Source organism: Scyliorhinus canicula, chromosome 7 (assembly GCF_902713615.1).
Source record: "Scyliorhinus canicula chromosome 7, sScyCan1.1, whole genome shotgun sequence".
NCBI lineage: Eukaryota > Metazoa > Chordata > Chondrichthyes > Carcharhiniformes > Scyliorhinidae > Scyliorhinus > Scyliorhinus canicula.
The window spans coordinates 10,595,580-10,607,731 of NC_052152.1; the positions used below are offsets into that span (position 1 = coordinate 10,595,580).

The 12,152-nt window shown below is 51.1% G+C and overlaps 1 protein-coding gene across 1 annotated transcript in view; it reads left to right on the forward strand.

Moving 5' to 3' along the window:
• The first annotated feature begins 2,169 nt into the window (after positions 1–2,169).
• LOC119968632 (E3 ubiquitin/ISG15 ligase TRIM25-like) overlaps positions 2,170–12,152 on the forward strand; it is a 162,555-nt gene continuing 152,572 nt past the window's right edge. The window contains exons 1-2 of the mRNA XM_038801254.1: positions 2,170–3,088; positions 8,299–8,394. Of these exons, the coding sequence (XP_038657182.1) occupies positions 2,522–3,088; positions 8,299–8,394 (663 nt within the window). The 5' untranslated portion in view covers positions 2,170–2,521. The remainder of the gene's footprint in view (positions 3,089–8,298; positions 8,395–12,152) is intronic.

The window sequence follows — 12,152 nt, forward strand, 5'->3', positions numbered from 1 at the left end:
GGGATGTCCACTCTCCCCATTGCTCTTCAAATTGGCGTTAGTGCCCACTGGCAATGACGCTGAGAGTGTCTAGGGGTTGGAAAGTGATAGTGCGGGGGGAGCGCGGGATGGCGGTGGAGCATAGGTTTTCGTTATATGTGGACGACCTGTTGCTAGATATATTGGACCCACTGGAAAGCATAGGGGATCTTATTGACATTTTGGTGGAATTTGGCCGGTTTTTGGGGTATAAATTAAATATGGGGAAGTGTGAGGTATTCCCGATCCAGGAGAGGAGGTAGGAGAGGAGGCTGGGCGAGTTGCTATTTAAGGGGAGGTAGGAGAGGAGGCTGGGCGAGTTGCTATTTAAGGGGAGGTAGGAGAGGAGGCTGGGCGAGTTGCTATTTAAGGGGAGGTAGGAGAGGAGGCTGGGCGAGTTGCTATTTAAGGGGAGGTAGGAGAGGAGGCTGGGCGAGTTGCTATTTAAGGGGAGGTAGGAGAGGAGGCTGGGCGAGTTGCTATTTAAGGGGAGGTAGGAGAGGAGGCTGGGCAAGTTGCTATTTAAGGGGAGGTAGGAGAGGAGGCTGGGCGAGTTGCTATTTAAGGGGAGGCAGGAGAGGAGGCTGGGCGAGTTGCTATTTAAGGGGAGGTAGGAGAGGAGGCTGGGCGAGTTGCTATTTAAGGGGAGGTAGGAGAGGAGGCTGGGCGAGTTTCTATTTAAGGGGAGGTAGGAGAGGAGGCTGGGCGAGTTGCTATTTAAGGGGAGGTAGGAGAGGAGGCTGGGCGAGTTGCTATTTAAGGGGAGGTAGGAGAGGAGGCTGGGCGAGTTGCTATTTAAGGGGAGGTAGGAGAGGAGGCTGGGCGAGTTGCTATTTAAGGGGAGATAGGAGAGGAGGCTGGGCGAGTTGCTATTTAAGGGGAGGTAGGAGAGGAGGCTGGGCGAGTTGCTATTTAAGGGGAGGTAGGAGAGGAGGCTGGGCGAGTTGCTATTTAAGGGGAGGTAGGAGAGGAGGCTGGGCGATTTGCTATTTAAGGGGAGGTAGGAGAGGAGGCTGGGCGAGTTGCTATTTAAGGTAGTGGGGGTAACTTTCAGGAAATGGGCATCCAGGTGGCGTGGGGTTGAGAGCAATTACACTGGGTGAATCTGGCCCAGCTGGTGGAGCAAATGAAGGGGGAGTTTAAGAGGTTGGATGTGCTTCTCCTGTCATTGGTGGGGTGGGTGTGGTCCCTGAAGATGACTGTGCTCCCGAGGTTTTTGTTTGTGGCAAATTTAATGAATTACTACTGGGCGGCAAATATAGCCATGGTAAGGAAGTGGGTAGTGGGGGAGGGGTCGGTATAGGGGCGAATGAAGGAAGCCTCGTGTAAAGGTACTAGTTTGGGGTCGCTGTTGACGGCGCCTCTGCCGTTCTAGCCGGCCAGGTGCTCCACAAGTCCGGTAGTGGTGGCGGCCCTGAGGATGTGAGGACAGTGGCGGCAGAACCTGAGGCTCGAAGCGTCCTCGGTTCGAGCTCCGATCTGTGGGAATCATAGGTTTTCTCCGCGGGGGGACTAAACGAGGGGGTTTCAGAGTTGGAGGCGGGCGGGGATCGAGCTGTTTGGGGATTTATTCGTGGGTGCAGCTCCCCGGGTTTGGAAGGACTGGTAGAGGAATATGAGTTGCCCAGCAGAAACGGGTTCTGATACTTACAGGTGCAGAATTGTGTGAGAAAACAGGTGCCGTCCTTTCCTGATCTGCTGCCACCTGGGTTGCAGGACAAGGTGCTGTCGAAAACAGAGGTTGGTGAGGGTGGGGGGGGGGGGGGGGGGGGGGGGGGGGGTTGTCAGAGGTATATAAAGAATTGAGGGCGACCCAATAGGAGTAGTTAAGCGGATGTGGGAGGAGGCGCTGGGGGGATTGCTGGAGGCTGGGATATGGGAGGAGGCTCTGAGGAGGGTGAATGCGTCCTCTTCATGTGCCAGGCTGAGTCTCATCCAATTTAAGGTAGTCCACAGGACGATATGACCGTGGCCAGAATGAGTAGGTTCTTTGAGGGGGTGGAATTCTCCCTCTGTGTACCCGAGCAGGCGTCGGAGCGTGGCGACTAGGGGCTTTTCACGGTAACTTCATTGCAGTGTTAATGTAAGCCTACTTGTGACAATAATGATTATTCTATTTGTTGTAAGCACAGGAGGGGCAGCACCGCTTATCCTGGCCCTGACCAGAAAGGAAATCCGGTGGCATTTTGTGTGAGGCCAGAAGCAGTTATTTTAAGGATCGCTGGCAAAGAGTGGACTTATATCTTTAAAATTGTGAGAATGGGGCAGTAATTATGAGCCATCACCATTAAGCCCTGATCCTGGGAGTTAAAATGTGCCCTTGTAGTCTTACTGTTTAATATTCCAGAATTTAAACGGTTAACTTCAACAAAACCATGAAACTGAAAGCAAACATTTTTACCCTCTCCGGATACGCGACTATCCAGCCACTGATTGTGTTTCACTTCCTGCTCTGGGTTCACAATATTTTCTGCTCAAGCATTGTCTTTGCAGGGTTGGAAGAATGGAAACTGCTGGATCTCTTGCCGAGGAGCTGACTTGTTCCGTATGCCTCCAGATATACCAGGACCCTGTCATATTGCCCTGCCAGCACAGCTTCTGTGAGAAATGCATCGACAATGCTTGGGCACATTTTGGACTGCAAGGTAGAGTGAGCTGCCCTCAGTGCCGTAGGAATTTCAACCCCAGGCCCTGTCCGGAGAGAAACTTCACTCTGCGTAACATCGTGGAGAAGTACAATCAGTCCCAGGCTGCTCACGCTGAATCTGCCCCTGTTATGTGTGAGTACTGCATTGAGAATCCAGCTCCAGCTGTGAAGACCTGCCTCAAATGTGAAACCTCATTTTGTTCCTTCCATTTAAAGCCCCATTTGACAAAAAAGACCTTCAGTGACCATCCCCTGATCGAGCCTCTGGCAGACCTGACAAAGAGGCAGTGCCTGGATCATAAGAAAATTCTTGAGTTTTACTGCAAAGAGGATGAAAAGTGTGTGTGTATATCCTGCACAGTGATAGGGAGTCACAAATCCCACACTCTGCTGAGCCTCGATCAGGCAGCAGCTAAGATCAAGGTGAGTATTGATTTTTAAGGTGCTGGGGTAAAGGGCCTACAGAAAAGGTCAGGATTCCCCCCCCCCCCGGTCACGGCGCCGAGGTCCAGCGCCTGCTCAAGGGTTGCTGGCGCCCCGGGCAAGCTGAACTTCGGCGCCCTTGGGGGGGCGGGGGGCGGGGGGGGGCGGGGCCGGGGGGGGGGGGGGGGGCCGGGGGGGGGGGGCCGAGGCCGATGGGGGGGGGGGCGAGGAGGAGCGGGGGGCGGGGGCGAGGAGGAGCGGGGGGCGGGGGCGAGGAGGAGCGGGGGGCGGGGCCGAGGGGGGGGGCGAGGAGGAGCGGGGGGCGGGGCCGAGGAGGGGCGGACCCGAGGGTGGGGCGGGGCCGAGGAGGGGCGGACCCGAGGGGGGCGGACCCGAGGGCGGGGGGGCGGACCCGAGGGGGGCGGGGGGGACCGAGCGGGGGGGCGGACAGAGCCGGGGGGCCGCCCTGGGGGCGGGCGGCCACCGCGCATGCGCTGGTTGGCACCGGCCCAACTGCGCATGCGCGGGACCCGAGTCTCTGGCGCCCCCGAGCACATGGCGCCCCGGGCGACAGCCCGAGTTGCCGGTGCCTTGAGCCGGCCCTGCCGAGGTCCCAGGTTCAATCCCGGCTCTGGGTCACTGTCCATGTGGAGTTTGCACATTCTCCCAGTGTTTGCGTGGGTTTCGCCCCCACAACCCAAGTATGTGCAGGGTAGGTGGATTGAACGTGCTAAATTGCCCCTTAATTGGAAAAAATGTATTGGGTACTCTAAATTTATTTTAAAAAAGGATCCCGTCTGATGGCGCCTCCTCCCCTTCCTTTACCCCAGGCTCTGACCATTCGCAAGTTCAGCAGGGGAGCTATTAACTTTCCTGCACTCCCACAACTGGTATCACTGGGACCTGCTGCTTATCCGTAGTAGCATATGGTGAAGCAGAGAGCTCATGGGACCTGAAACAGGGCTTACATAATTGAACGGTGTCTTGTTTTCACAGTGCACACATGTGAATATGGATAGTGTTACCAACACCGGTTTGAAAGGCTTGTGAAAGAATGGGGAGAGAGAGAGAGAGGGCAAAGATTTGAAGCAATTTGCAAAAGAAGCAAAAGTAAAGGGAGATAAAACCTCTTCACACCAAACAAACAAGCTAGGCTCACTGATCTTTGCTCCAGCAGTTCGAACAAGTCCTAATTGCTCTCCCCCACCCAACTTTACAGCTGTTATAGAGAACACCCTGCCCAGGGTGTATGCTCAAAGTACAAAGAACAAGGATGCTCCCAAGCTGTCCCGGCTACGGAAGAGTAACCAAAGCTCAACACCCAACTTAAACTCCCCCCGAGGGCCTCATATTCCCCCAAATGTTACTTTCACCACTACCCCCCTCCCCTGACAACCGGAGCCCCCTTAACCCCAAACATACCAAAACACATCTCAAAGCAACCCCTCCCAACCATCCCCATTAATGTCCCAATCAAATTCATTTCATCAAGTCCAAGCAGATGCTCCTTGACAGAAGCCTCCGCCCCCTTCGAAATATTGAAAACAATTATCTTTCAATCGATATTCACTCTCAGTCTCGCCGGTTACACCACTTCAAACCTGACTCCACTCCTAAATAACGTTGACTCCGCCTTATTAAAAGCCGCACACCGCTTTGCCAACTCTGATATAGATATACCCCACAATTGGTGAAGTTATTGGCCGGAAATCTCCGGCTTTGGGATGCTTTATTCCTGCCGGCAGCTCAACCCTGCAGCGTGGGGGTGGCTTAAATGGGAAATCCCATTGACAAGCAGCGGGAGTAGACAATCTCGCCGCCAGTGAATGGCGCAGCCGAGAAACAGGCGACTGATGGAGAATCCCACCCATTCGGTTCATGACGTTCAGGGCACAATTCAACAAATGTAAAATGAACTGAACTTTAATCATCCCATTGCAATTATCTGAATAGAAATACTGTGAAAGGGGTAACTGGGCACTCTACTTCAAAACGGAAAAAAACAGGAGTAGATTCACAGAAATGGTACAGAATTGGCTCAGTGAATCAGCACCAGCTCTCCAAATAGGCAACTTGCCTTGTTCCATTCTCCCACTTTCTCTCCATAACCTTGCACATCCTTTTCAGCTATCAGTCTAATCCCCTTTTGAATGCTTCATTCGAACCTGCCTCCATTACACCTTCAGACAGAGCATTTCAGAGTCTAACCAATAACTGCATGAAAACAATTTTCCTGGGCGGAATTCAACCGACAGATTTCTAAGGGCGATATTCTCCAGCCGCATCCGCCCGCCAAATGGAGAATCCCGGCCGAAGTCAATGGAGTTCTCCATTGTACACGGTACACCCTTGGCGTATTTGCAGTGGGTGGGCGGAGCGGGAGAATTCAGCCCTATGACAATAATCATGGGGGACTTCAATGTACAGGTGGACTGGGAAAATCAGGTTGGTAGAGGATCGCAAGAAATGGAATTTGTGGAATGCCTAAGAGATTTTTGGGGAGCAGCTTGTGGCAGAGCCTACTAGGGAACAGCCAATTCTGGATTTGGTGATGTGTAATGAGGCAGGCTTGATTCGGGAACTTAAGGTGAAGGGACCCTTGGGGAGCAGTGACCACAAGATGATAGAATTTGACAGGGGAGGTCACGTCTGACAAATCTGTTCGAGGTCTTTGAAGAAGTAACAAGGAAGTCAGACAAACGAGAACCAGTGGACGTAATTTATTTAGATTTCCAGAAGTCCTTTGACAAGGTGTCGCAGAGGAGACTGGTTAATAAGTTAAGAGCCCATGGTGTTAAGGGTAAGATCCTGGCATGGATAAAGGATTGGCTGACTGGCAGAAGACAGAGAGAGGGGGTGAAGGACTGCAGCTGGTGACGAGTGGTGTTCCTCAGGGGTCGGTGCTGGGACCACAACTTTTCACAAATTAATGATCTGAAAGAAGGAACTGGAGGCACTGTTGCTAAGTTTGCAGATGATACAAAGATCTGCAGAGGGACAGGTGGTATTGAGGAAGCAAGGGGGCAGCAGAAGGACTTGGATAAGCTCGGAGAGTGGGCAATTTGGTGGCAGATGGAACACAATGTGGAAAAGTGTGAGGTTTTGCACTTTGGAAGGAGAAATGGAGACACAGACTATTTTCTAAATGGGGAAATGCTTAGGAAATTGGAAGCGCAAAGGGACTAGAGAGTCCTTGTTCACGATTCTCTTAAAGTTAATGTGCAGGTTCAGTCGGCAGTTAGGAAGGCACATGCAATGTTCGCATTCCCGTTGAGAGGGTGAAAATACAAGGCCAGGGATGTACTTCTGAGGCTGTATAAGGCTCTGGTCAGACCCCATTTGGAATATTGTGAGCAGTTTTGGGCCCCAGATCTAAGTAAGGATGTGCTGGCCTTGGAAAAGAGGAGGTTCACAAGAATGATCCCTGGAATGAAGTGCTTGTCGTATGAGGAACGGTTGAGGACTCAGGTTCTGTTCTCGGAGTTTACAAGCATGAGGGGGATACAGGATACTGCGAGGCCTGGATAGAGTGGACGTGGAGAGGATGTTTCCACTTGAAGGAAAAACTAGAACCAGAGAACACCATCTCATACTAAAGGGAGGATCCTTTAAAACAGAGATGAGGAGCAATTTCTTCAGCCAGAGGGTGGTGAATCTGTGGAAATCTTTGCCGCAGAAGGCTGTGGAGGCTAAATCACTAAGTGTGTTTAAGGCAGAGATAGATAGGTTCTTGATTAATAAGGGGATCAGGGGTTATGGGGAGAAGGCAGGAGAATGGGGATGAGAAAAATATCAGCCATGGTTGAATGGCAGAGCAGACTTGATGGGCCGAGTGGCCTAATTCTGTTTCTATGTTTTATGGCCTTATGATGTGGAGATGCCGGCGTTGGACTGGGGTGAGCACAGTAAGAAGTCTTACAACACCAGGTTAAAGTCCAACAGGTTTGTTTCAAACACGAGTTTCGGAGCACTGCTCCTTCCTCACCTGAGGAAGGAGCAGCGCTCCAAAAGCTCGTGTTTGAAACAAACCTGTTGGACTTTAACCTGGTGTTGTAAGACTTCTTATTATGGTCTTATGGTCTAAGTGTCATTTTGGGCAAGTTTGGCATGGTGTTTTTGGGTGAGATCCACACTGGTATTCACACACACATGGCCCTTGGGGAGTTTCTCCCCAGTTCAGCCCATTCTAAGAAATGTTTTTAGCAGTGGGGAGCTGAACCAGCCAGTGAGTCCGGCTCCTCAGAGATTGGGCCACCATTTTGAAAGGGTACCCTGATCGCTACATGAGCTTGAGTTTCCCCCACACCTCTCACCCACAGAGAATGTCACCCCCCAGCACACAGGGGCATTACCCCACACCACCCCCAAGTAAGGACATCTGACTATGAGATCACTGAGGTACCTCCCCTTTCAAGCCTCTCCATCCCCCTTTCAGACTCCCCCCCCTTTCAGGAACCCCACCCTTCACCCCCCTGCCCCCAATTTTTATGAGGCCCCGTCATACCCGCCATTCACCTCCTGAACCTTCATAGCAACGTTATCACCCCATTTATGGGGATGGCTTCCTCAGATCCTGACCCTTACAAGTGCCACCTGGCCACCCTGGCATTGCCACCCTAGCACCCTGGCAGTGCCAAGTTGCACGGGCGCTAGAGGGAGAGCCAGGGTGCCACTCTGTCCTGGCCCCAACCACCCAGGGGTCTCCAATGGACTGGGAGACCCCCCACCCCCCCAGCAGGTGCCATTACACCTTGTCCACGTTTGTATGGGCCAGTACTAAACGGCGCCCGGTTGAGGCCTTGCTGGGGAGGCCGTTAGTTCCCGGGCGCCAGGAGAATCTGGTGAACGCATATTTAAATGAGCTTAATGGCCCATTTAAATATGCTGATCTGGATCACGCCCAGCCTGGGCGAGATTGAGGTTTGGTTCAATCTCGTGAGACGTCTCGAGCTCCACGAATCTCGTGAGCGGCCTTGTCGTGACACCAAGCCGGGGGCGACGAGGTCGGTTAATCACGCCCCCTAGGTCTGTGCCCTTGTGTTCTCGAAGTTTCATGAGTGGGAACATTTTCTTCCCATCTACTTTGTCCAGGCCCCGAGTTACCACCACCCCCTGGGGGAAGTTCCCTAAATCTGTGAACCCAGATGAGATCTCTCATTTCCTACCATCCGGCTGCGATACTCACAAATTGTTTCAATTGTTGTTTTTAGGACCAGTTGAAGGGAAAAGTTGCCAACCTTGAAAGAATTAAGAAAAACTGTTCAACTGAACAACAAGGCTTGAAGATATCAGAAGCTGAAATAAAGGTATGAAAATTGTGTGTATATGGATTAAGAAAGAGCTTTCCTTGGAGCTGTGTAAACACACGCCACAGAAAGAGTGTTGATAAATCAGGCTGGTTCTGTTGGGGACATGTCACTGATTACAGCAAGTGGCCATATGTTTCACGTGGGTGAAGTGCTTATCTCCACCCCCACGTTAGACATGTTATTGGTAATCTCTGAAAATGACTCAACCGAAGAGCTGATTTAAAGGGTGATGTGGTCGCTAAGGAAATGTCAATGAAGGACAAAAATGTCCTCCACCATTGGGCCAGGACGTTGGGGTGTAACTCAGCACCGCCTGCCTTACCTCCATTGACTCTGGTTGTGGTTGGATTATGGCCATTCATCTTCATGGGTGTGCATGCTGTGAACCTCCCGGGAATTACAGTGCCCTCAAAAAGAATTGCAGCGGGATTCTCTGCCGGCGGGATTCCCCGTTGCGCCAGCAGCACACCCACGCCCGCGGGTTTCCCGGTGACGTAGGATGACCACAATGGGAAATCCCATTGACAGGTGGCGGAAACGGAGAATCCCGCTGCCGGCGAGGGCACGCCGCTGAGGAACACACGACTGGTGGACCGGAGAATTCTGCCTTGATGTCTGTCAACTATCTACCCATTCCACCAGCCATTCTATGTCCCTTTGAAGTCTAACACAAGCCTGGTAAGCTCGAGGAGATACTTAGAACATAGAACAGTACAGCACAGAACAGGCCCTTCGGCCCTCGATGTTGTGCCGAGCAATGAACACCCTACTCAAACCCACGTATCCACCCTATACCCGTAACCCAACAACCCCCCCTTAACCTTACTTTTTAGGACACTACGGGCAATTTAGCATGGCCAATCCACCTAACCCGCACATCTTTGGACTGTGGGAGGAAACCGGAGCACCCAGAAGAAACCCACGCACACACGGGGAGGACGTGCAGACTCCGCACAGACAGTGACCCAGCCGGGAACCGAACCTGGGTCCCTGGAGCTGCGAAGCATTTATGCTAACCACCATGCTACCGTGCTGCCCTAAATTGTTAGGAAGGAAGATGTGTTGGGCATTTTGAAAAACTTGAGGATAGACAAGTCCACCGGGCCTGATGGGATTTATCCAAGGATTCTATGGGAAGCAAGAGATGAAATTGCAGAGCCGTTGGCAATGATCTTTTTGTCCTCACTGTCAACAGGGGTGGTACCAGAGGATTGGAGAGTGGTGAATGTCATGCCCCGTTTCAAAAAAGGGAATAGGGATAACCCTGGGAATTACAGGCCAGTTAGTCTTACTTCGGTGGTAGGCAAAGTAATGGAAAGAATATTGAGGGATAGGATTTCTGAGCATCTGGAAAGACACTGCTTGATTAGAGATAGTCAGCACGGATTTGTGAGGGGTAGGTCTTGCCTCACAAGTCTTATTGAATTCTTTGAGGAGGTGACCAAGCATGTGGATGAAGGTAAAGCAGTGGATGTAGTGTACATGGATTTTAGTAAGACATTTTATAAGGTTCCCCATGGTAGGCTTATGCAGAAAGTAAGGAGGCATGGGATAGTGGGAAATTTGGCAAGTTGGATAACAAACTGTCTAACCGATAGAAGTCAGAGAGTGGTGGTGGATGGCAAATATTCAGCCTTGATCCCAGTTACCAGTGGCGTACCGCAGGGATCAGTTCTGGGTTCTCTGCTGTTTGTGATTTTCATTAATGACTTGGATGAGGGAGTTGAAGGGTGGGACAGTAAATTTGCAGATGATACGAAGATTGGTGGAGTTGTGGGTAGTGAGGAGGGCTGTTGTCGGCTTCAAAGAGACATAGATAGGATGCAGAGCTGGGCTGAGAGGTGGTAGATGGAGTTTAACCCTGAAAAGTGTGAGGTTGTCCATTTTGGAAGGACAAATACGAATGTGGAATACAGGGTTAACAGTAGGGTTCTTGGCAATGTGGAGGAACAGAGACATCTTGGGGTCTATGTTCATAGATCTTTGAAAGTTGCCACTCAAGTGGATAGAGCTGTGAAGAAGGCCTATGGTGTGCTAGCGTTCATTAGCAGAGGGATTGAATTTAAGAGCCGTGAGGTGATGATCCAGCTGTCCAAAACATTGGTAAGGCCACATTTGGAGTACTGTGTGCAGTTTTGGTCTCCTCATTTTAGGAAGGATGTGGAAGCTTTGGAAAAGGTGCAAAGGAGATTTACCAGGATGTTGCCTGGAATGGAGAGTAGGTCTTACGAGGAAAGGCTGAGGGTGCTAGGCCTTGCCTCATTAGAACGGAGAAGGATGAGGGGCGACTTGATAGAGGTTTATAAGATGATCAGGGGAATAGAGTACACAGTCAGAGACTTTTCCCCCAGGTGGAACAAGCCATTACAAGGGGACATAAATTTAAGGTGAATGGTGGAAGATTTCGGGGGGATGTCAGAGGTAGGTTCTTTACCCTGAGAGTAGTGGGGGCATGGAATGCACTGCCTGTGGAAGCAGTTGAGTCGGAAACATTAGGGACCTTCAAGCGGCTATTGGATAGGTACATGGATTATGGTGGAATGATGGGGTGTAGATTAATTTGTTCTTAATCTAGGACAAAAGTTCGGCACACATCGTGGGCCGAAGGGCCTGTTCTGTGCTGTATTTTTCTATGTTCTATGTTCTTCACAATTCAGAATACGTCGAAGATTTACATCAGCCACACATTTTGATATGATGCCCTGAACACTCGAGTCTATGTCATTCTTTTTTTAATTCAATGGAGACGAGTGTTGCTGGCAAGGTCTGCATTTATTGCATATCTCTAATAACCATTGAGAAGGTGGTGGGGTGTCACCTGCTTGAACTGCAGAAGTCCATGTGTAACTCTTGAGTACTTGAGCACTACCCAGGTTTTGGTGAGCCATTGGCTTGAACTGATGTAGCCTGTGTTTTTTTAAAATTCATTCGAGGGATGTGGGCTTCACTGGCTAGGCCCAAATTTATTGGCCATCCCTAATTGCCCTTGAGCAAGTGGTGGTGCGCTGCCTTCTAGAACTGTTGCAGCCTATGTGGTGTAGATGCACCCACAGTGCCATTAGGTCGGGAGTTCCAGGATTTTGACCCAACAACGGTGAGGGAACAGTGTAGTTCCAAGTTAGGATGGGAGAGGGTGAGAGGAACATGCAAGGGTAGTGTTCCCATGCACCTGTTGACTTTGTTCCTGTAGGTGGTAGAGGTCACAGATTTGGAAGGTGCTGGCAAAGGAGCCTTGGTGAGCTGCCACTGTGCACCAGTGTTGGAGGAAGTGAATGATTAAGGTGTTGAATGGTGTGCCGACCAGATGGGATGCTTTGTCCCAGACGGTGTTGCTCTTCTGGAGTGTTGAAGCTGCAGTCGCACAGGTAAGTTGAGAGTATTCCACTACAATCCTGGCTTGAGCCTTGTAGATGGTGGACAGGCTTTGGGGCGTCAGGAGTGAGTTACTTACCTCAGAATACCCAGTCTCTAATCCGCTCTTATAGCTACAGTATTTGGCTCGTCCAGTTAAGTCTTTGACCAATTAATTAATACATTCTCCCCATGTCTGCGTGGGTTCCTTCCAGGTGCTCCGGTTTCCTCCCACAGTCCAAAGATGGGGAGGTTAGGTGGATTGGCCATTCCAAATTGTCCCTTAGTGTCCAAAATGTTAGATGTGGTTATGGGGTTGGGCGGCACAGTGGTTAGCACTACTGCCTACAGCACTGAGGACCCGTGTTCGATCCCGCCCTTTGGTCACTGTCCGTGTGGAGTTT